Here is a 21786-nt window from a genome sequence, read left to right as displayed (position 1 = left end):
TATAACACCACTCCCTTGGAATCCCCCTGACCCCACTGAGCCAAGAAGTATTTCTGTTTTGCAAGTTTAAAGGTTTATTTGATAATTTAAACAATATATATATCACACTTTATAATAAATTAATAATTGGATATCACACTTAATCTGAGCAGTAATCAATAATGGATAGTCTGGCATTAGCACACTTCTTTATAATCAATGATGAGTGGTTATAGGATGGATAAGATAGCAACAATACTTTATGGTTTCAAATGGATGCAAGGTGGAATGAAAATGCAGTACAGAAAATACTCAATATGCGTTCAACAAAACAATGTAATCACTTTTCTCTGGCAATCCCCTCCCCCCTTTATGCAATGCAAGGAAATGGAAGGAAAGCACACAGTTCTCAGAAATGCAATCAAATGCAATTCAGTTCACCCCAGCAAGCTTACACTACAGAAGTTTACAACACAGGCCCAAAATGCTTTTATATGTGCTGGCAATGAAGTGAAAAATATGCTAAAATGCTTTTAATTCCCTCTAGAGGTTCAGGGTGAGTGGTGTAAAGTTAATATTAGTCCAGGCTCACTCTAGCAATGATACAGGGATGGTTCTTAAGAGGCAAACGAATTTTTAGCAAGGAAAGCAAAGAATCTTCTATTTTCACACGTGGAGAAATTTGCAAATCGCGGTAAAATTCGCGAGTGCGTTTTTCGCGATTACAGAGGAACTACAAGGACTAGCACTATCGTTTTGGGGTCCTAGGACAGCCTAGGATCTCAGCTTCCAGATGAAAGTTACTGCAAGTCTCTAGGACAAACGGTCACGGAGATATGAGCGATATGGTAAAGGTCGTTTTTCAGATTTAAAATTTTAAAGTTCAAAAAGACAAGTGACAGCTAGCAACTAGAAAATGACAGGTGACAGTTAGGAGGCAGTTCTACTTAGATTAAATAGATTGATTGGATTATTTTGACTAAGAGATTGGTTCTGCACAGTTCTGCTAGGTACTCACACTATATTCTTGAATTAAATGGGCCTCGCCACGGATCTGGTCAGGTTTTAGACTGGACTCTGGTCTGGTCTCTGCACTTCACAGTGATCTGGGTCAGCTCTGCTCTGCCTCTGGTTCTGGATATTGATAGATTTGAAGTCTGGATCTCTAGATGTGGATAGATTGAAGTCTCTATGTTGGCTCTCTGAAGGTTGATGGAGGTAAAGTATGGATTTTCCCGGCAGAGCGTCCCGCAGCAAATGGATTTGAATGTCCCCATCTGTCCTGACTGTCTACTTTTATGTGTTTTGAAAGTGGGTGTGTGTGCAGCATCACTAAGCTCTACCCCTCTCCACTTGTCATTGGCCACTTCATCCTCTTCCACTTGATTGGGGGAATGAAATGAAGTGTCATCATGATGAGGTCTGTTTATGATACAGAGAACCCACCCCTGTCAACTTTACACACAATTTATATTTGATCCAAAAGACATATTTGCACAGGTACACATTTGTTTAAAATTACATGCACCCATCACATATCACAGGAGGTATACCCTGTCCAAATCTGCTCTTCCTGGGAGCTTGCATTCAGAAATGGCAACATTTGCACTTTTTAACTGGTTTCGCAATATCGGACATTAACCCAAATTTACACACATGTGCGCAAGGAGTAAGGACATTAATTGATGAAGTGTCAGATTATTAACATGCATACATTTTAAGTAATACCCTCTTAACTGCTAGCTTGCCCCCAGATCATGCCACCGGTTCTAAAAACCTCTTAAAATGTGGGCAGAAAAATCACAAGAATTATGGTATCATTTAAATAATTTTCACAAGTCCGCTCTATGAGTTATTCATCTTTTTCTAAAACCATATTCTGGCTACAGGGGTGTGGTTTCCCCCCAGCACAAGGTTGAATTTCTGGTTTTTCCAGTTCTGCCAAGCCAGCTTGCTCTCACAGGCAGTGCTCCTCCCCTTTACTTCCAGGAGGAAGCCACTTTTTACAGCCCCCATAATAAAACATTTGCTTGAGTCAGGACAGGGCTTTGTTCAATTTCCTGCAGAGCCCAGGTAATTCAATCAGGGAAGTGTCATATCCCTTTTGGTGGGAGCAGCAAAAGGGCAGCTAAGCCTGGGAACACAGCTGTTGTGCAAGTCTCATCTCCTGTCGGGGGTAGCTGGTGGGCAGAATTCAGTTCCTTAAGCCAGGCCCCAGCTAATGTCACTTTTGTTCCCCAGTTTAAGTCAAGACAATTTTTTTACATATGCAGCTAGGATGCTGATTCTAAGTTTAAAACTATGACATTTAAACAATTGCAACCTATGTGACACTCAAAAGTAGGTCACTCATTTCTTTTAAACATTTAGGTTTTTAGTGTCTTTCAGTCCAAATTTACTTAAACTGCTGAAATCCACAGCTCAGCCAGTCTTGTTATAAACCTTCAAGTCACTTCAGAATATAACTTTAGATTGTATCCACCTCTCAGTAAGTCTTTCTTTGGCTTGCCTTGGGTTCATTTATTCAGTTTTAAACAAAATCTGGTGGTTTTAAAACGCCGGCTTTCTGATAGTGGTGAGTACTGGTACTGCACCCCTTTTTGGGATTTAAGAAAATGAATTCCCCACAATTCTAGGTTGCTTTTGGCAGTCAGCATTGCCATTCCCAATGGTTTCAGACTACTGTGTGGGTAGTCCAATGGTGGTTTTAGGCAGTGCCCTTCTGTGCCCATAAAATCGGCAAAAATGAGTGGCAGCCTATTCTTCATGCATTTCCCTGTGCATTTTCTGGGAAGCTCTGGCCATCATGATGTTTTCCATGTCAGTACTGCACAGTTTTGAGGTAGGGCTTGGATGCATGGATAAAAACATCCCACATCAGGTACAGTTCCTTTACACAATTTGGAGTTGGGTTCCAGACTCGCAAAACACTGGGTATACTGTCCTGCCATGTTCTCTTGTACAATTCTTATGGGTCGAATCCCAGATCTGCAATTCACCTGCTATACTCTGCTGCCAGGGCTTTGTTACTATCTCTCTTTCTCATTCAGTACAAGGGGGCATTGGTCTTGCCCAAGTTACTTTATGGAAAAGTATTGTGTCGATGAACATGACACTGATTCCAATGTGGATCACCGTCTTCCCCACTCTCTGCAACCAATTCACTCTTCCAGGGTCTCTTTGTCTCAGTTTCGGTGTCCCCTTATCCCCTCTGGGTTCACCGACAACATATGCGTTCTCTCACTCCAATCATATATTTGGGTACTCGTCTCGGTGTCTGCTAGACTCAAGCAGCTTTCCCCAATCAGCGGCACTAAGCTTTCTTGTTCCTTGCGTTGGAACGAAGCCCATCCTGGCTTCTAATTCTTGCCACAACCTCCTCCTCCTTCTTCTTTGTCTGGCGACTTCACAATCAACCGGAACCGCTTCACTACGCAGTGCTCGCCTCTGCAACGCTCCTCTTGCCGGAAGTGCTCTGCAGCCACAGCTCTCGGTCACATCTGCTTCCTGGTGTGCCCAACCAGCCAGGAGTGCTTAGGTCGGCTCCCGCTCTCGCAACCTCCACTCATCTGTCTTTGGGGTTCACTCCCGGATTGGGATACCGTCTGCTCTGCACTGCACCCTGCGTCTCTCGTTGGTCTCCAAGCCAGCGCTTGGAAAAGGAAGCTCTCTCCATTTTCTCACAGCAGCTGATTTAAACTCCCGAATCCCAGATGGAAAATGTCTTGGAGCAATTACATTCTTCATAACACTGGAGTGCACATTATGGTTCACACTCTTTCTCATGGCAGTCCTCTTCCTCGTCTCAGTACATGTTGGTTTACACGGTGTAAAATGTTCATAGGTTCTGTCAACAGCTTTTGCAGGATGTTGAAAGGGGTTCTCAATATATGCCATTAATGCATGGGGAATGGAGGGGATATCCCTAAAAGGAAAGGGTGGATACCATGCCTCATCTGATGATGCCTGTCCATCCCTCTGAGGGTCGCCTCGCCTCATGTGGTCCTCCCTCGCATAGCCACCCCCAGGATCAGGTAGTGGCTGCTGTCCCCTGGCCACACGAGGTGAGTCTACCTCTGGGAAAGTAGTGGTGACATCATCAGATTCATCACATGTGGTAGACACTTTGTGTCCCTGAACCTCTGTTATTTGTGCATAATTTTCTACCGCTTTTGTTTTTATTGTCTCGTGCAGTCTTCCATTTTACTGCTTGATGCCATATAGAGTACCATACATTCTACAATGGCGATGCCACAAGATTTAAGCCTGTCCTTTGGCCATCTTGTTTGGCCTTCTTCCTGTCCTCTCATGGCCGGATTTGCCATATATGGTAAACCCTTTCTAGGGGAAAGCTCCAGCTTCACTGAGCAAAACAGCGGTATGTGTTTTGTGGCCGAATGTGTGGTCAGGGCTGTCTGGTCTCAGTCAACATCCATGGCAAAATGTGTCTGTTGCTAAGCAGATGTTTTGGCTAGAGACTTTTCAGAATACCTGTTTGAATGTTGCAGAGACTTGCCATTTGTGGGCTTAGGGGCCACTCCGGCTCACATTCTGGATAAAAGGGGGACTCTTGATAGGATATGATATTTTATTTATATTGCGCTCGTACACAAGTGTTTCAGAGCGCGACAAGGCAAAGGGGGGGGGGAACAGGGGGAGAACAGAACAATGATCTTACGAGGCCCAGTGACATTGAGAATGCGCAAGTGCGTGGGAAAGGGAAAAAGGGAAAAGGGGGAAACGTGCATGGAAGTGGAATGTGTGGGACAAAGGAGAGACAGATAAATAATAATAATAAATACAATAAATAATAAAGCGATAAAGGGTGTTAGAGCGGCCAGCAAGTGGCAAGTGCTGGGTTTAGCCGACAAGGAATATCTGATAAGTGCAGGAGAAAAGCGGGGAGGGGGACTGTATGGTTACAGATACAGACCCCAGTGCAAGAGGTGGCCCCAAAGCAGTGCAGGAGGGTGGCAGGGTGAGCAGGTAGCTGGGCCCGGGGGACAGAGGGTGGCCAGGTGCAGTGCTGAGAGAGAAAACAGATCAGCAGGGGAGAAGGGGGGCAAAGGCAGAAGCAAAGTGGATGGCCTTGAGGTGCTTCCTGAGCCAGAGATTGTTCTCCTTAAATTTAAGATTGGCAGGGAGGCTGTTCCAAAGGGAGGCCCCAGCCCAAGACAGAGTTCTACCCACAGCTTGTTTCTTGGTAAAACGACTGACCCTGAGGAAGTTAGAGGTAGAGGGGCGAAGAGCTCGCAAGGGAGGTATTTACGGAGGGATAGCTGAAGGTATTTTGGACCCAGGCTCCAGAAAGCCTTGTCGACAATGCAGAGGTTTTTACATTTAATTTTTGCATCCACTGGGAGCCAATGAAGAGATTTCAGAGCTGGAGGGATACGATCCCAGGGCTTGAGGCCAAGTACAAGTCTTTCAGTCCTGTTCTGGATCAGTTGTAAAGGGCGGAGAGTGAAGGCAGGTAGATTTAGAAAGAGGCTGTTACAGTAGTCCAACCTAGAGAGAACCAGAGCTTGGGAGACAGTGATCGTCTGGGGGAAGGGGAAGAAAGGCAGAGTACCTTTGAGGAGGTGCAGTAGGAAGTTTGACTTTTTAGAGCCGTCAGATATGTGGGAGGAGAAGGAAAGAGTGGAGTCAAAGATGACCCTGAGGTTCTTAGCCTCGCAGGTATGGGTAGGAGTAGGGCCAAGGGAGGCCGGGCAGAGAGTGAGGGGAAAGGGTGGTGAAGGTGTACCGATGAGGAGGATCACAGTCTTGTTGGCATTTAGACAAAGATCGTTGAAGGCACACCAAGCTTGAATGGCAGTTAGGGAATCAGAGATGAGAGAGGGAGAGGAGGTGGCTGAGGGAATCCTGAAAATGAGTTATCGCCAGCAGAGCACTGGAACCTTTAGCAGAAAATGACAATGCAGCGGCCGAGAGTTGCCAGGTATTGGTTGAAAAGCCAGGGCGAAAGGTTAGACCCTTGGGGAACACCACAGGTAGAGAGGGAGATAGATGATAGGAAAGACCCAAATTGGACCTGGGGGCCTGAGCCTGATAGCTGATACCTAGGTTGTCACGCAGACGGATGAGCAGGGTGATATGGTTGACCGTGTCGAAGGCAGAATAGAGATCAAGTAAGATGAGGAAAGAGGGAATGTTAGAGTCAAGGTTGGAGAGCAGGTCTTCAAGGATGTTCAGGAGAGCAGTTTCCGTGCTTCTGGCAGTTCTGAAGCCAGATTGGTGCTCATGGAGAGTGCCAACAGAATCCGAATGAAGGTTAAGCTGAGAGGAGTTTACCCAAAAAGGGAGTAATGGAAATTGGGCGATAGTTAGCCGGACAAGAAGGATCAGCTGTGGGTTTCTTGCAGAGAGGATGCACAAGGGAGTGCTCTAGAGGGGAGGGGAGGATCTTGAGGAAAAGGAGAGGTTGCAGAAATCGGCAAGGGTAGGAGCGAGGGTATCAATTTGGTCCTTGATCGTTTTAGAGGAGCAGGGATGAACTTGTGTTGATGAGGCTTTAATAGATCGGACTTGTCTAGCGACCTCATCAGGGGAGAAAAGAGGAAAGGATGAGAAAGAGGGTGGGGGTGGGTAGCTGAAGGAGGGTCAGAAAGCATAGACGGAGGGGAAGAGGTGGTCGACAGGAGGAGAAGGTGGACAGAATGTCCTGAGTTTTAGAGATAAAGTGAGAGGCAAGGGGATTACAAAGAGCCTGAGAGGCAAGAGGGGGGGTCGAGACTGCAGCAGGGTTGGCCAGGTTGCAGATTTGAAAGAGTTTGGCTGAGTTATCAGATGCCGCAGGGTCACAGGCTTGAATGTGGACTCTCTTCTTGGTGCGGACAGAGTCAGTATTGCCTTTGGAGCAGGCGACAGGCCAGTTTGTCAGACGATGAACAAGAAGCCCTCCATTTCCTCTCAGCCGCCCTACACTTACGTTTAAGTGTAGCTAGGTCGGAGTCATACTAAGAATTGCACTTGGCTTTGGGCTTCAAATGGATACTCATGACAGAGACAAGAGCATCGGGGGTAGCAGAAATAGAGGAGTAGATCAGGGACAGGGCTGTGTCAGGGTGTGAGTCAGCGAGCGGTGGAGGAGGGGGAGAGAAGGTGGCAACAAAAGCCTCTATTGACACACGCTTCATGGGCCGGATGTCCGAGAAGGTGGGTGCCAGTCTTGGGGTAGGCTTGGCTTGGGGGGAAGAGAGGGAGAGAGGAGAGGAGGCAGTGATCGCTCCAGGTGAGAGGAGTGGTCAGAGGAATAGAGAGGGGGAGGCCAGAGGAGATCAAGACATCAAGTGTGTGACCTGCATAGTGAGTCGGACCAGAGGGGAGGATAGAGAGGGAGAGGGAATCGCAGAGGTCGCAAAAGAGCACAGATGAGGAACAGGGAGAATCAAGATGGATGTTGAGGTCACCAAGGAGTATAGGTTGAGTGGTTGAGGCCAGGAGGGAGGAGGAGAGGTCTGCCCACTAAAAGAGAAAAGAGGTGATTTGACCAGGGGGCAGATAGAGTCTAGCAACAGTAAGAGAGTGGCAAGGATATATAGAGAGAGAGATAGCCTGCAGACAAGGCATTCGAAAGAAGAGTAAGTCTGAGTGGGGATGATAGTGGCAGGAATCCACTCGGGAAAGATCAGGGCTACACCACCTCCGGGACGGGTGGGTCTGGGCATGGAGAGGATCTTGTAACCATCAGGCAGGAGAGTGTCAAAGCTCGTGATGGAGCTGGCTGTGAACCATGTCTCGGTAAGACCAAGGACATCAAGGTCAAGTTCTTCTAAGAGTTGGCAGATGTCAGAGGAGTGTTTGACAGCAGAGCAAGAGTTGAGGGTGGCAAGATGAAGAAGGTTGCCAGCCTTAAAGACCTTCCGGGCAGGGGTACAAATCAGTGGTACGCCCTGCAAGCGTGTGGAGGGAGCCCGAGGTGGGTCAGAGGAGATGGGAAGAGAGGGTAAGGTAGCCAAGGGAGGAGAGGAGGGGATAGTTGGAGCCATTTTTCAAATCGCTGTTTGTGCAAAGAGCCCTACGAAGAGGAGCGTCCTGCTGAAGACCCAAAATGTGACATGGAAGCCAGCCAGCATTGCTTTATTCAACTGTCACGGCAAAGCCTTGCTCCTTTGCTTATCTCTAGACGGGCTTAATCAGTTTTTCAGCCCCTGGACTGGTGGGAATAACCAGTCTCAATACCTGCTTGAGGACCTTGCCCTTGTAAGCCTTCGGTACTGTCAAAGCACCATCCTAAGGGCTGTCCAGCTTCAAAGTGGGCTGCCTTGAGACTCTGCAGAACCTTGACATATGAAACAAGCAGCATCCCTCTACAGTTTCAGCTCGACACCATGAAGAGGGGCCTAGTGTCATGCCCTGTGTCACTTTGCCTGCAAAACGACTTGTTTACAGGAAACAATGGCGACTGCCGTGGCGGCTATTACATCGCCGCCATTTACCAGACTACGATTCCCGGCATCCTCGGCGCAAGTAAGGTCACGTGACTTTCACGTGACATGCTTTTTTCATATTCTTGGTATGCCGCGTAATGTACCTGGAGGAGGTGCGCGACTCTGGTGCTCCTTAACTGTTGTCTTGTAGAACGTTCAGTCGCATCTGGTATCTTGCTTTGTTATTCTGGTATTTTGAACCTCGGCCGCATTCCTGATTACGCTCACAGATTACCCTCGCCCCTCTGACGCCTGGCTCCTTCCCGAATTGCTTTCCTGGTTACCGAACCCCTCACTTCCCTCCTGACCTCCTGACCTTGTTTCTGCTCAGCGCGGCTTGGGTTGTTTACCCCTTTTAGATTCTGACGCCGCAGGCTGGTATACTTACATTTTTTCTGTTTTTCAGTATACGGCCGCTGCATATTGTTTCCTGGGAGCCATAGTAACTCTTCCTTTTTTCTCTGAGTGACTTCCGGACGCTCTGCTGCTGGTCACTTCTCATCACAACAACAAAGGATTTCTATTGGGACACTATGCCGCACAGGGGGATTTCTTTTGGGAACATTTAGGTGGATTGTTCTTTCTTGGGACTCCCTGCTGCTTTCAGGAGGATTTCCTGGGGACTCATCTGGTGTGGATTGCACAATTCTCTGGACAGTAGTTGCGCCCTCGTTCCATTCGGGTTAGCTGTACGGGACATTTCTGCTTGGAACATTGGGACTTGTTCACTGGACACTAACACCTGTTTCCAGCACTCCAGTCTGTCTATTGCTTTATGACCATACACCGCAGGTAAGAGTGGGAGAAAGAGGGTGGTGCGGCGGGGTTTCTTGCTGTTGTGCTATACATGCAGTGAACCTGGGATCTTTGTTTGTTTCTTTCCTTAGCTCTGTTGCTGTCCTGACTTTTTACTCAAGCCCCTGGCCTGTCATGTATTTTATTATCCTGCAAGCCGCGCTCTTGGGGAAAAAGTTTACTGTCTACGGTTTACTGTTCAGCTGACACGTTATTGTAAGGGTGAACAGTCTGCTAGTGGGGATACTAACAGTCAACCTCCATTGGATCACGACACGTTGCAGAATCAGTCTGTTTCTGCCACAAGAGTCAACTTGTGCCATTTCTTCGCAGTGGCCATCGCTGATTGGCCCCTGCATCATGTCCTGGGGGTTATCTAAGGTCGCCGCCGGAGTGGTGGTCCATTTCTTCAGTCCAATAGAGTTGTCCAGTGTCCATAACCGATCCATCGGCACAAGAACCAAGACCTGAGAAAAGGGGGCCCACTGATTTCAAGAACTCCTGCAGTGGTTCCTGAGTGAGTCAGAGTACAGAGGATGAGTACAAATACCTGTTCCTACCCCCCTACTTCCATAGGGTTTAACATGCACAAAGCCCTTACCCTACCGCTCCCTTGCCTGACCGTGAGCTGTGGTGTTCTGGTCATAATCCTCTGCTCGGCTTCCCTTAAGGTGGTTCGATTGGAAGAGGGCTAACTGCATTTGCACATGAGGCCCCCTCTTTTAAGGCTTTGAATGGCTTTGCTATGTTTTTCTTGTCATAAAATGTGTTCTCCAACTGATGGTTACTCATCTGGCTCTTTTATTCACTTGCTTTACTACTCTACAGTATTCTGAACTGCTTTAACTGTATTCTGAAAGTAAAGTGTTGGTGCTCTTAGCAGAGCACAACAAAGTGAATGTGTATATAATAGTAGTGAATGTTTAAGTGTGTTACTTACATGTGTTTTCTTCATTGCTAAGAGTTTGTGTAAACCCAAAATAAATAATTGTATTTTCTAACATTCTGCCTAACTTGTGTTATTAAGAGTTCCTTGTGTGTGCTTAACTGAACCCTTCATCATTCTCACACCCTCCTAAGTCTAAGCCTTGCTGTTCATTCACACTACCCAGATAGGCTTTGGCTAGTGTAAGGAGGTCAAGAGTAAGACTCGGACACAGCAGCATGTTTGTTGGTTGCTATAGACATTTGTTTCCAGAAACTAAGAAGGGTTGGGGGAAATCCTATCAATCACTAATCCTAAGGGGGTTTCCCTGCCTCAACAAAACTAAGGACCGTCTGGGTCAGGATGTTAATCTGACCCACACTCTAAACTCAATATAATGTGTACAGGGAGACTCTGGTAAACTATATAGTCATAGCTTGCTTCAAATGTTCTCAACATAAAAGGTTTAGGGTGCAGAACATAAAAGAAATACATGGTGCTGCCAGGAAAGGGGTCTGTCTCTTTCTCACGTTTTAACAGTATTCACAAGGGCATGATTCTACCTTTGAATTTCCTTCAAGCATGCAGTTTCTTTACAATGTTACACTCTGTCCATTTTCTGCTCCTGGTGTACTCCACTGCCAGGGTATTTGTGACTTTCTCTTCAATCCTTAAAAGGGGTATGAGTCTTCACTTTTATTTCCACAACTTCAAGTTCATTTGCCATTCGCACTCCTGGTTTACTCCCTTGCCAGGATACCACTTTACTTCTCCTCTCTCTCCTGGTTTGCTCCCTGGTTCTCACTGCTGTTTTACTCTGCTGCCAGGATATCACTTTGCTTCTCACTCTGTTTTACTTCCTTGCCAGGATATCACTTTTCTTCTCACTCCTGGTTTACTCTCCTCCTAGGATATTACCTTGCTTCTTATCTCCCCCTCTTGGGAATGAGTCTCCAACTCCCTGTTTGCCTGGTGCACTAACCTGCAAGGGCGTTTTCTTTCTTTATTCATTCTTTCTTTCATCCATGTCACAATAGCTTTCCATTTGTGAATGGGAGTGTTCTCAAGACCTAGTAACTCGATAACTCGAATGCGAAATTGTCATTCCAAGGAGAAAAACTACATGCAGCCTATGGGAAATTCAATTTAAAACCTGTACTGTTGTTCTACTCACAAAAAGTAGTACCAACCATCACTTTTGGGATTGAAGCTGGCTTGAATATAAGTCAAGACCTCTGGAGTTATTTAGAGGACCTGTTTTGGTGGAAACTTCTCAAACTACCCTCCAATGTGTCAATAATAGCAATCCGCTATGAACTGTGTCGGGAATCTCTGCACGAAACTGTCCTCTGGAAATCTGTGGCTGCTTTAAGGAAGATGCATATAATTTCAACACCTCTCTCCCATCACATTCTAGCCTCAACAACAGAGAAACCTTGAACTGGACTGTTAAATCTTGAATCAAGCAGATGTCACCTTGGACACCGTCCTATCTAATCCACAAGCTGCAAAGGAAAAATTAAGGAGGTGGAATTGGATTCAAAATTGTGACAAACGTAACACACTAGTTTATTCACTTCACAATGGTCCTGTTGCACGAGGAATTGATCAGACAGCTACATACCTAACAGAATTACCCTCACGTTATCACAGAAACCAGTTTTTGAGATTGCAGCTAAACCTATATAAAACAAAGGGGATGATGTTCTTGAAACATGGTAAAGACACTTTCAACTGCAGCACTACAAAACCTACATAAGTTGTTCAATCATCTAAACATCTGATCATTGAATGTGTGGGGTTAATTAATGAAAGGAACATCTTCCTAAATACATTTGCCTCCCTAAATGGAAATATGCAGGAGTGGTGGTTCATGATGCTAACAGGCAATAACTTTAAGCTAACATGCGCAGTAATTTTAAAGTTTTGGGCTTCTGCCTCACTTTCAACAATTTTCACATACACATAATTCCCTCCTTTGGAATACTGGGTCACCAACCCGCCTTTAACAATGTTCTCATTTATATCAGTTCCTTTACTATTTCCGATGGCTTTCTCTAGTGTGCTCAGCGTGACGTGACATTCGCTGTTAGGCACCCCAGTAACCCATTCCTTCTCCCTGGGCTTAGTGGCCGTGTCGCACGGTCCACGCGTCTCCTCTTTGGCTTCTCGTTTGGTCCACTGACTAGGCATACATCCTGTCAGCTGGTCCGTCTTTGCTCTGGTTTCTCTCACTCCAGACGGCACCTGCTGCTCCCGGTACGGTTCCTCCTCAAACTGTCAGTTTGGGCCTCGGCGCTGCGACACACAATCTCCTGGTTTCTAGTGTCTTTATCAGCGTTTGCACCGATTGCCGACAACCTCAGACTCTGCCACACTCTCTCATTGCTATCAGCTGTGTTCACTTTAAAGTTCCTGCCATCAGTCAAATGTTTCCAAAGACTAGAAAGACTAGAACGCAGTGTTGTCTTACCGCTTCATTCCTCCATCTCTTCCTCATCTAATAATTTAAATTGGGATGGATTAACCTGGGATATCTTCCTGTATGTCACAATAAGTCATACAAGTACGTGTGTGGGTGTCATGTGGAATTAAGGTTGCAAGGTTTTTTTCTCTATGGTTTTCCTAGCTCTCTGGAGATTGTCTTCTCCTATCTAGTCGTCCCGTACATAGCAACACCCAGGGTCAGAGTCAGGAAGCTCCTGCCTTTCCCTGGCCACGTGAGAGGAGCTTTCCGGCTGGGAATCAGTGGTGATATCGCTAGATTCATCACACTACACATTCATGTATGTACCTGTTCATGAGAACAAGGTAGCGCCTCAGGATCTGTCCACAGGGCTGTTCGGTGACCAAAGGCAACTATAAACAAGCGCTTTGGCATAAAGCGCTATATAAAAGTTAATAAATTCAAATACAAAAACAAGTAAATTGTAAAGCAAGAGCCATAACTCAGCCAAGTAACTAACAAAGAAAACATCCCTTTTGTGTAGGGCGACACATTCCCCCATTCACATATTGTCAACATTTCAACTTTCAAACAATCTTAATAAAATAAAAAGTATATAAATGAAGGTCTTTAACTTCTCTTTACAAATATTTTTTTGCTACTAGTCTTTACATTTTCTATGCAACAGAAAAGAACATGAGACAAGCTAAATTCTAAGGGCTATGTTCCGTGATGCATGGAAATCATGTGCCTGAAAGCATTCTTGGTTAAAACATTTTTTAACTAGCAACTGCTTTATTGTTGCCGATAACCTGTCACCTTTTTCTGATAGAAATGACAGTTTTAAATTGCCCAAATGTGACCTGAATTGAGTTAACACTGGATTTGCCTGTAGACACGGCATTGTTGTATATGTATTCCTCCACAAATGCCGGAAAGGGAAAATGGGTACCATACCCACATACACTTTGCATACAATAGGTTTACTCATTTAGGTGGTTATTGCCACACCGCTGAGCCAAAACATAGCTTGTGTTACTCTCTGAGCCAAAACATAGCATCTTATAGGAGCAAACGAGATAATGAAATGAGCGTGACTCTATGGTATGAATGAAAGTAAAAAGGGAGTTCAATATCAGGGACATGACGAAAGAGTCAGAGGGTTGTCTGTATTATGTTTTAATCCATAATATTGTGAGGCGTTCATTTGCCACCTATTATTACTTCATAATTTTATAAATGACTGTATCCATAACCTATTTTAATTGTATTTTAACATTACCATCAAATTGTTTCCCATGGCCCCTGGATGAAGTCCTGGGAACCCAATGGGAAATGTTGAACTAGGAAATTTTCCTAAGGACTTTCATGGGGTGAACACAATAAGCAAATAATATATTTCAATACAAGAGAATGTGAAGGTGATACAATGTAACTAGTGGCACAGACGAGGATGATTTATATATAGACAGAGATATGCACGTTATTATTATTATTAAAACTTAGCTTATGTTACTCTGAGCCAAAGCATAGCATGTGTTACTCTCTAAGCCAAACATAGCTTGTGTTACTCCCTGAGCCAAAAACATAGCTTGTGTTACTCTCTGAGCCAAAACATAGCTTGTGTTACTCTCTGAGCCAACACATAGCTTGTGTTACTCTCTGAGCCAACACATAGCTTGAGTTACTCTCTGAGCCAAAACATAGCTTGTGTTACTCTCTGAGCCAAAACATAGCTTGTGTTACTCTCTGAGCCAACACATAGCTTGAGTTACTCTCAGAGCCAAAACATAGCTTGTGTTACTCTCTGAGCCAAAACATAGCTTGTGTTACTCTCTGAGCCAACACATAGCTTGAGTTACTCTCTGAACCAACACATAGCTTGAGTTACTCTCTGAGCCAAAACATAGCTTGTGTCACTGCTGTGGTGAGGTTTCAGACACATGATTGTGTATGGTTCTGGAAGCCACATCTATAGTCTTTTGCCCACTTCTTTACACGAAATCTAGTGGTTTTGTGTCGGGCCACCTCTGCATTAAGGTACAAACAGGTGAGAGATGTTTCAGAAAGAGATTACGAAAAGTATGCATTTTGAATCCTGTAAGTGTATGAAGGAGCTCGGGCATGTGAAAGTGAGTATGCTTGAGGAAATGGAAGAAGGGGAGAGTTAACAGAGATTGTCAAAACCCAAAATGGAAATGCTGCAGAAAAGACACAGACGAGTACTCCGAGGGCTTGTGATCTTGCTGGGAGAATGGAGGAGTGGTGGTGGATGTAGTAGGCAGTCATTATCCATGGGCCAACGTCCGTAACAGAGAAACAAAAAACAGTGACTGAATGGAAAAAAGGGAACCATGGAACTTGTCAAAAACAGATAGTTAATTTATTTCCACAACCTTGCTTTGTAATACTGTGTGAAAACTCAACCTAACCACCCACTCATGCTGGAGACCACAGAGGGTCTATGAGCTTAGAGTACGCCTGTAAACAGGCGGGCAGTAGGAGCAGGTAGCCCACATCTGCCATCCAATTCTCTCTGAATATAAACTGTTCTGTCCACTTGCTGATGGTGGACTGATACACACCAGAATGGGGTGAGTTTGGGCAGGACATGTTACGTTATGTTATGTTATGTTATTGTGTTATTATACAGTGCACCGCTGCAATTTTCATGGGCTCAACATGTCCACTCAGTTCTGTCTACTTGCTGAAGGAGGACCGATGTTGGCCAGTATGGGCTGAGTTTGGGAACGACATGTCCACTCAGTTCTGTCTACTTGCTGAAGCAGGACTGATGTTGGCCAGTATGGGGTGAGTTTGGGCAGGACATGTCCACTCAGTTCTGTCTACTTGCTGAAGCAGGACTGATGTTGGCCAGTATGGGGTGAGTTTGGGCAGGACATGTCCACTCAGTTCTGTCTACTTGCTGAAGGAGGACTGATGTTGGCCAGTATGGGGTGAGTTTGGGCAGGACATGTCCACTCAGTTCTGTCTACTTGCTGAAGGAGGACTGATGTTGGCCAGTATGGGGTGAGTTTGGGCAGGACATGTCCACTCAGTTCTGTCTACTTGCTAAAGGAGGACTGATGTTGGCCAGTATGGGGTGTGTTTGTGCAGGACATGTCCACTCAGTTCTGTCTACTTGCTGAAGGAGGACTGATGTTGGACAGTATGGGGTGAGTTTGGGTAGGACATGTCCACTCAGTTCTGTCTACTTGCTGAAGGAGGACTGATGTTGGCCAGTATGGGGGTGAGTTTGGGCAGAACATGTCCACTCAGTTCTGTCTACTTGCTGAAGGAGGACTGATGTTGGCCAGTATGGGGTGAGTTTGGGCAGGACATGTCCACTCAGTTCTGTCTACTTGCTGAAGGAGGATGTTGGCCAGTATGGGGTGAGTTTGGGCAGGACATGTCCACTCAGTTCTGTCTACTTGCTGAAGGAAGACTGATGTTGGCCGGTATGGGGTTAATTTGGGCAGGACATGTTTGCGCCCAGTTCATAATGTACTGTTGTCTCTTTCTCTAGCCCAGATGAAGACTCCTGCCAAAAGTTTGTGCCATTTGTAGGGGTAAGTAAAACAAGACGTTTTAACAGTGTCATTATGTATTTGCGTAATCTGTATCGTGCATGCTATGCAACCACACTCCAAGTTAATGGGGTAGATAGGTTTTTACTGGAAGTAATATGGAGTACTTGTTTTAATATCGGGTCAATATCCCTCAATTTGAAGAGCAGTCCACTTGCTTATTTCTGTTAGACACAGGCAAAGTGACCCCTTTGTACTTTCCCCCTACAGACTTGCAGCTTCTCCATCCTGTGACTTATTGTGTAATGAGCAATCTTGCCAGCTAATCTGATTTCTGAAGTCCACCCAGGTGCAATTATTTGTCGACTTAAAATCTTGTTTTATTAAAGGTTAAACACATACAGCATTCCCACCCAATGTTAACTTCAACAATACGCAGTAAACATTTCACTGTTGTGGCTAGAAGCTTCTATGGGGAGTGCAGGGGAATGGGGGGGGGGGCTTGGACGTGGCGGAATCTGTATGTGTAAGCTTCAACAATATAGAGTAAACATTTCACTGTTGTGGCTAGACACTTCCATAGACAATAACCACCATTTGCAATGCCTCACAGCTGATTTTGATCAAATACAAAAACTGAACATTATTCACTGCATCCCAACCCCTTCCCGAAACCCAGGAGACTGAAAAAGAGAGATGGAACGGAGAGTGCAAAGCATAAAATATAACAATTGATAGGCACATACTCCACAGAACACTGGTCCTTCTGATCGAGCCATTCATATATATACTGCTTCAATACCACAGTCTTGTTGCCAACAAACTTGCGTCTTTGTAATGGATATCGTCCTCTCACTGATTCCTCATCTTTTGAAGTACTTCTTCAGGCGAAGACTGAACCCAGCTCTCTTATCAGCCACCACAGGACATCATGTGGCACTGCACTGACCCCGTCATGACTTCAGTAACACCTCTTCTCACTCCATATGAGTATACATAAAGTCCCCATTTTACTGAGATCCTTTTTTTTCCATTTGTTGGTTTTTGGGACAGATCCTACATTTTGCAATTGTACCTGTGTCATGCCTCATAAGCATAGCTTAAAGCCCTCCAAAAACTGTGACAGGCACATATGAGCCTCCCTCATCACTGCTGTATGGTGTCATGGACAGCGACACAATAAGGAACATTGTGTTTCCTGCTAATCCATGCACCCTGGGGGAGCGGGGGATTGGTTGGTAAAAGGGATGAGCAAGGGCACAGGACCATCTTCTGACTATTAGATTTCTCCATCTAAAGGTATTGACAACGCTTTGTACCGTTCAGATGGAGAGGAGAAACAAAAACTGAAGAGCACTGTTTTCATCTCACCAGTGTTACCCATCCTCCTCCTGTTGGTGTCCACGGTTCATGTGTACTACCCTGCATCCAATGGGTGGAGCTGCTCCTTGCCTGCCTTCCCCACCACGTCTTTGAGTGCTGCAGAGAGAAGGCATTCTGGCTAGCCACATTGGACAGGCTCCTGGATTCCTGACTGGCACAGCTTCCCCTTCTCTGCCCACTGCTCCATTACTGGACATTGGAGGCCTGACTTCTGCTCACCACTGCATGCCCCAGGTCTCGGTGCGTAGCTGTAAGCTCCATGGTGCCGACTTCCGCTGCACAATTTACATCCTCTTCGGTTTCAGTGCTGGTTACTTTGGAGCCTTGGTTAATGCTGTTGCAGGCCCAAGAGACCCTTAAGGTCGTGCCTGCTGACACACGTACCCATTAGGCAGCTTTTTTGACCAAGGAGGAGGACAAGGTTGCATCTTCTTTGCCACCATAATGAAGGAAGGACACTGTTCCTTTGTTATGTTCAACAATATCAGGTTCTTTCTTTGACTGTCTTCCTTATGGGGTATCCCATTGCTACACTATTGGGGTTCTCTGGATTTTGTTTACCCAACGTTCTCACTCAACAGTGTAGACGGCCTAATCTAATCTAATCGAGACGTCAAGACACAAATCGAGGAATTAAAGGATAAGGGAAAAACAGCCATGCTACTCCTACTGGACTTGTCAGCAGCCTTCGATTTGGTGGATCATGCAGTCCTATGCAGCCACCTAAGAACTGCTGCCAACTTCACAGGGGAAGCTATAACTTGGGTCAAATCATTCCTAGCTAAACAGACCATGAGAGTCTGCCGATCCCATCCAAATAACATGCAGAGTCCCACAGGTGTCCTGTGTCTCACCCACTATGTATAACATTTTCACCAAGCCACTGTTCGACAAGGTTGACAGACTGGGCGTCACCTACACTAACTATGCAGATGACACCCAGATCCTCATACCCCTTTCGGGCAACTTTGAAGTGGACTCGGCCTTGCTGAACAAGATATACATCCTCATTCAGGCATGGATGGCATCCAACGGCCTCTGCCTGAATGACAACAAAACTGAGATACTGATTCTTGGCTCAGACACCAATCTAAAAAAATTAACCCCAAACTACGCATCCTTCAACATTGATAATAATATCATTGAGGTGATGCCCGTGGTAAAAACTCTAGGATTCTATCTGGATTCCTCTCTCACCCTCAAGAAACAGGTCAATTCCCTTGCCTCCACAACAGCCTATACCTGCAAACTTATTCGAGCATCTAGACCATTCCTCTCTAGTGCCAGCTGTGTTACCCTGGCTAATGCTCTTATTATGTCCAGATTAGACTATTGCATCACCTTATACTCAGGAGCCAACAGGTATGTAACAGACACACTGCAAAGCCTGCAAAACAATGCCCTTAGAGCAGCGTTGAACATCCCGTACAGAGAGCACATCACAAATTCAGAAAAGGGACTCATTGGCTAAAAATAAAGGACAGAATCCTCTTGAAAACGGTCTCTCTCACCTCCAAATGTCTAAACAATCTAGCACCCCTTACTTCTCCGAAAAAATCGACAGGAAAATGTTTTCCTGTCCTATGAGATCTGCTAACTCATACATGCTCGAGATTCCAAGATTTAAATGGTCTACGGCTGGAGGAACTAGTTTTCCAGTCAAAGCCACGCAATCTTGGAACACGCTCCCAATTGACCTCAGACAACCTCAACCTTATGCTAAATTTAGACATATTGTACGCAAATGGCTTCACACCAACGACTCATAGCTACCTCCACTCTACCCTTCGCCTTTACCTTCCCGACATCATTATGGCATCTACTGCACCTGACACTTCCACTGCAACCAATGCATCTGACTATGCATCCCTTGCAGGCATGATCTCTAAGCACACGTAATGCAAAATGTCCTCTGATATGTACATATGTATATCTATATCCCCTAAATTCCTTAACACATAAATATTTTGTCTGCTTTGTATTATATGTATGTATGCACATGTATGTACGCCTGTCTCAGGCATTGTAACTAAGCTTCGAGACTTCTTGTATTGCTGAGCCCCGCTAACTACGGGTTTGGTGCGCATTATCAAAACAATAAACAAACAAATAAACAAACAAACCTGGACCATCTATCACCATCTTGTTCACTCTCCCACGTCTCCTCTGGACATTTCTTTTATTTGTTTTTTCTTATGTTTATTTAACATTTTCATAAATAGTATAAGCAATCACAAAAAGATCAAATATGAATACATAAAAAAAGATATCAGAAAAACTAATCACACTAGAAACAAGAGCCTCCCTAAAGCCAGTACAACACACACACACACACACCCTAACACACAACTACACGATCACCATCAGCCATATCACATAACCCCCCTCCTAATACCACATATCTTGACATTCAGACTACCCTTATAAACCATTGAAGGACGTCCAATCCAATCAACCGCCTGTGCCGTTTTCTGTGTCTTCCACACTTTCATTATCTGTTTAACAGCTACTATCAACAACCCATCTATCCATTGGCTATTCATGAAAGCTAAAGTACATCAACCAGTCTTTGATAACAGCACAGACCAAGAGGGTAGGCAAGGAAAAGATATACCCATTACCAGATCCAACCTATCCAGAATATCGTTCCAATAATCACATACTCACGTACACTCCCACAACATATGTGGGAAAGTACCTGCCTCCCAACCCCAGCACAAATCACTATCTATCAACCCAAGCTTATGCATGCATTCTGGCGTCCCAAGTCTAGCTGCACCCTAAATCCCGCTCTCAATGTACCCCCTCTGGACATTTCTATAGCAGGGAGCAGGACAGTCACTTAATGGACTTGTTTGTTTGGACTAGTACTGGTGTCCCAAACTGATTTTGCACTTGGTTCCTGACAATCCCATCCTGGTTTATCTTCTGTTTCCTAATCATGGATCTCTTTTTTTTTTCTTTTTTTTTTTAATACGCCAATTATAAATATGTGTTTACTTTCTGCTCGACTGTATTTTAACTATCTAATTGTAATCATGCCATGTCTTGCATAATCTATAAGCATCCAGATGCCTCTTCAGAGGTGAAAGAATGCTCTGTCAAATAAATCATTTATTCAGTCAGGTGGAGACTTGTGGCCTTTTGACCTGTGAGAGGATTTTGAGACAGATTCCCAATTGATCCTGTCCTGAGCGACCTGGACTTGGGCTTGCGTGACTCCAAGAGACTAGACATGTGTCCGGAGTGTGAGGTTGGGCTGACTCGCCCCTCTTTTGGGATGAGACGTTGGGCCTTTCAGGATTGTAGACTTGTGAACTCTTTGGGTCAATATGGTCAGTAAAAAGATCCATGCCCCATGGATTTCTCTGAGCAGGATTCCTCTCAAAAGACCCTCTTCACTTTTAGTGAAGCCCTCCCAGACCTAATGACTATATGTCAGTTTTCAAAGCTCTCACCTCTTGGTGGCCTCCATCTAGGGTGATGTGTGCAGTTTTAAAGATTACAAGAGCTCCACTATGGTCACGTGGTTTCCCAGTACTCAGTCTTTTGGACTGATCAGTTTCTCCATAAAAATGGGCACAAAGCAAGGGAAGTAAAATTGAGGGCTGTACATCCCTCCAAAACGTAAAGTGCTCAGTCAAAGAAAAGCAAGAAAGAACAGATGTCCATGGGAGGAAAGCGTCAAAAAGGAAATCTTTCCTAACACGTTGCATCTGTAGCTCAGGGTAAAAAGGGTGGAACTACGGTAAGTGGGTGAGTACAACCGTGTGTGTGTGTGTGCGCGTGTACACACAGAGTGATGCCGCACCTTCGTGTGCATGGCTTGGCAGGAGCCACATTCTTTTCTATTGTGGTTCTGCCCAAAGTTGGGAGATTCATAACACCCTCTGGTGGATGAAAAGTGTCTTTACCAGTTTACACCTAGAGATATATTGGAAAAAAGAAGACGGGGAGGAATATTGTCTCATCAGATGGAGCGTTACTGAGGGTAGGTAACTTATTCTTCTGATGCACTCCGGTAACACCCCTTCTGGCCATTGGGTTACTCATTTTCCAGCAGCCTTGCTTTCCCAGCAATCCTCATCACCACAGTGGGCATTAGTGGGCATTAAACCCCTGCAGTGAAGAGTCCAGCCACTCTTGTTTCCATCCATTGAACTTTGCAGCAAATAACAGAGGCACTCTTCATCCAGCAGGTGAATCTGCCGAGTGGGGTCCACTTCTCCACCACACCACCATTGTCTTAGCCATGCAACTCCTGTCCACTTGTATGCGACTCGGGATCATGTACTTTTA

At 45.3% G+C, this 21786-nt stretch overlaps 1 protein-coding gene across 2 annotated transcripts in view; it reads left to right on the top strand.

Annotated features, from left to right (window-relative positions):
* LOC138468364 (phosphofurin acidic cluster sorting protein 2-like) overlaps positions 1 to 21786 on the top strand; it is a 1643699-nt gene that overhangs the window by 1408555 nt on the left and 213358 nt on the right. For both annotated transcript variants that reach the window (XM_069608896.1, XM_069608897.1), the window contains one exon: positions 16104 to 16146. In XM_069608896.1, the coding sequence (XP_069464997.1) occupies positions 16104 to 16146 (43 nt within the window). The remainder of the gene's footprint in view (positions 1 to 16103; positions 16147 to 21786) is intronic.

Source organism: Ambystoma mexicanum, chromosome 4q, assembly GCF_040938575.1.
Source record: "Ambystoma mexicanum isolate Mex_15411 chromosome 4q, UKY_AmexF1_1, whole genome shotgun sequence".
Lineage (NCBI taxonomy): Eukaryota > Metazoa > Chordata > Amphibia > Caudata > Ambystomatidae > Ambystoma > Ambystoma mexicanum.
This window is presented reverse-complemented; position numbering and strand designations above follow the sequence as displayed.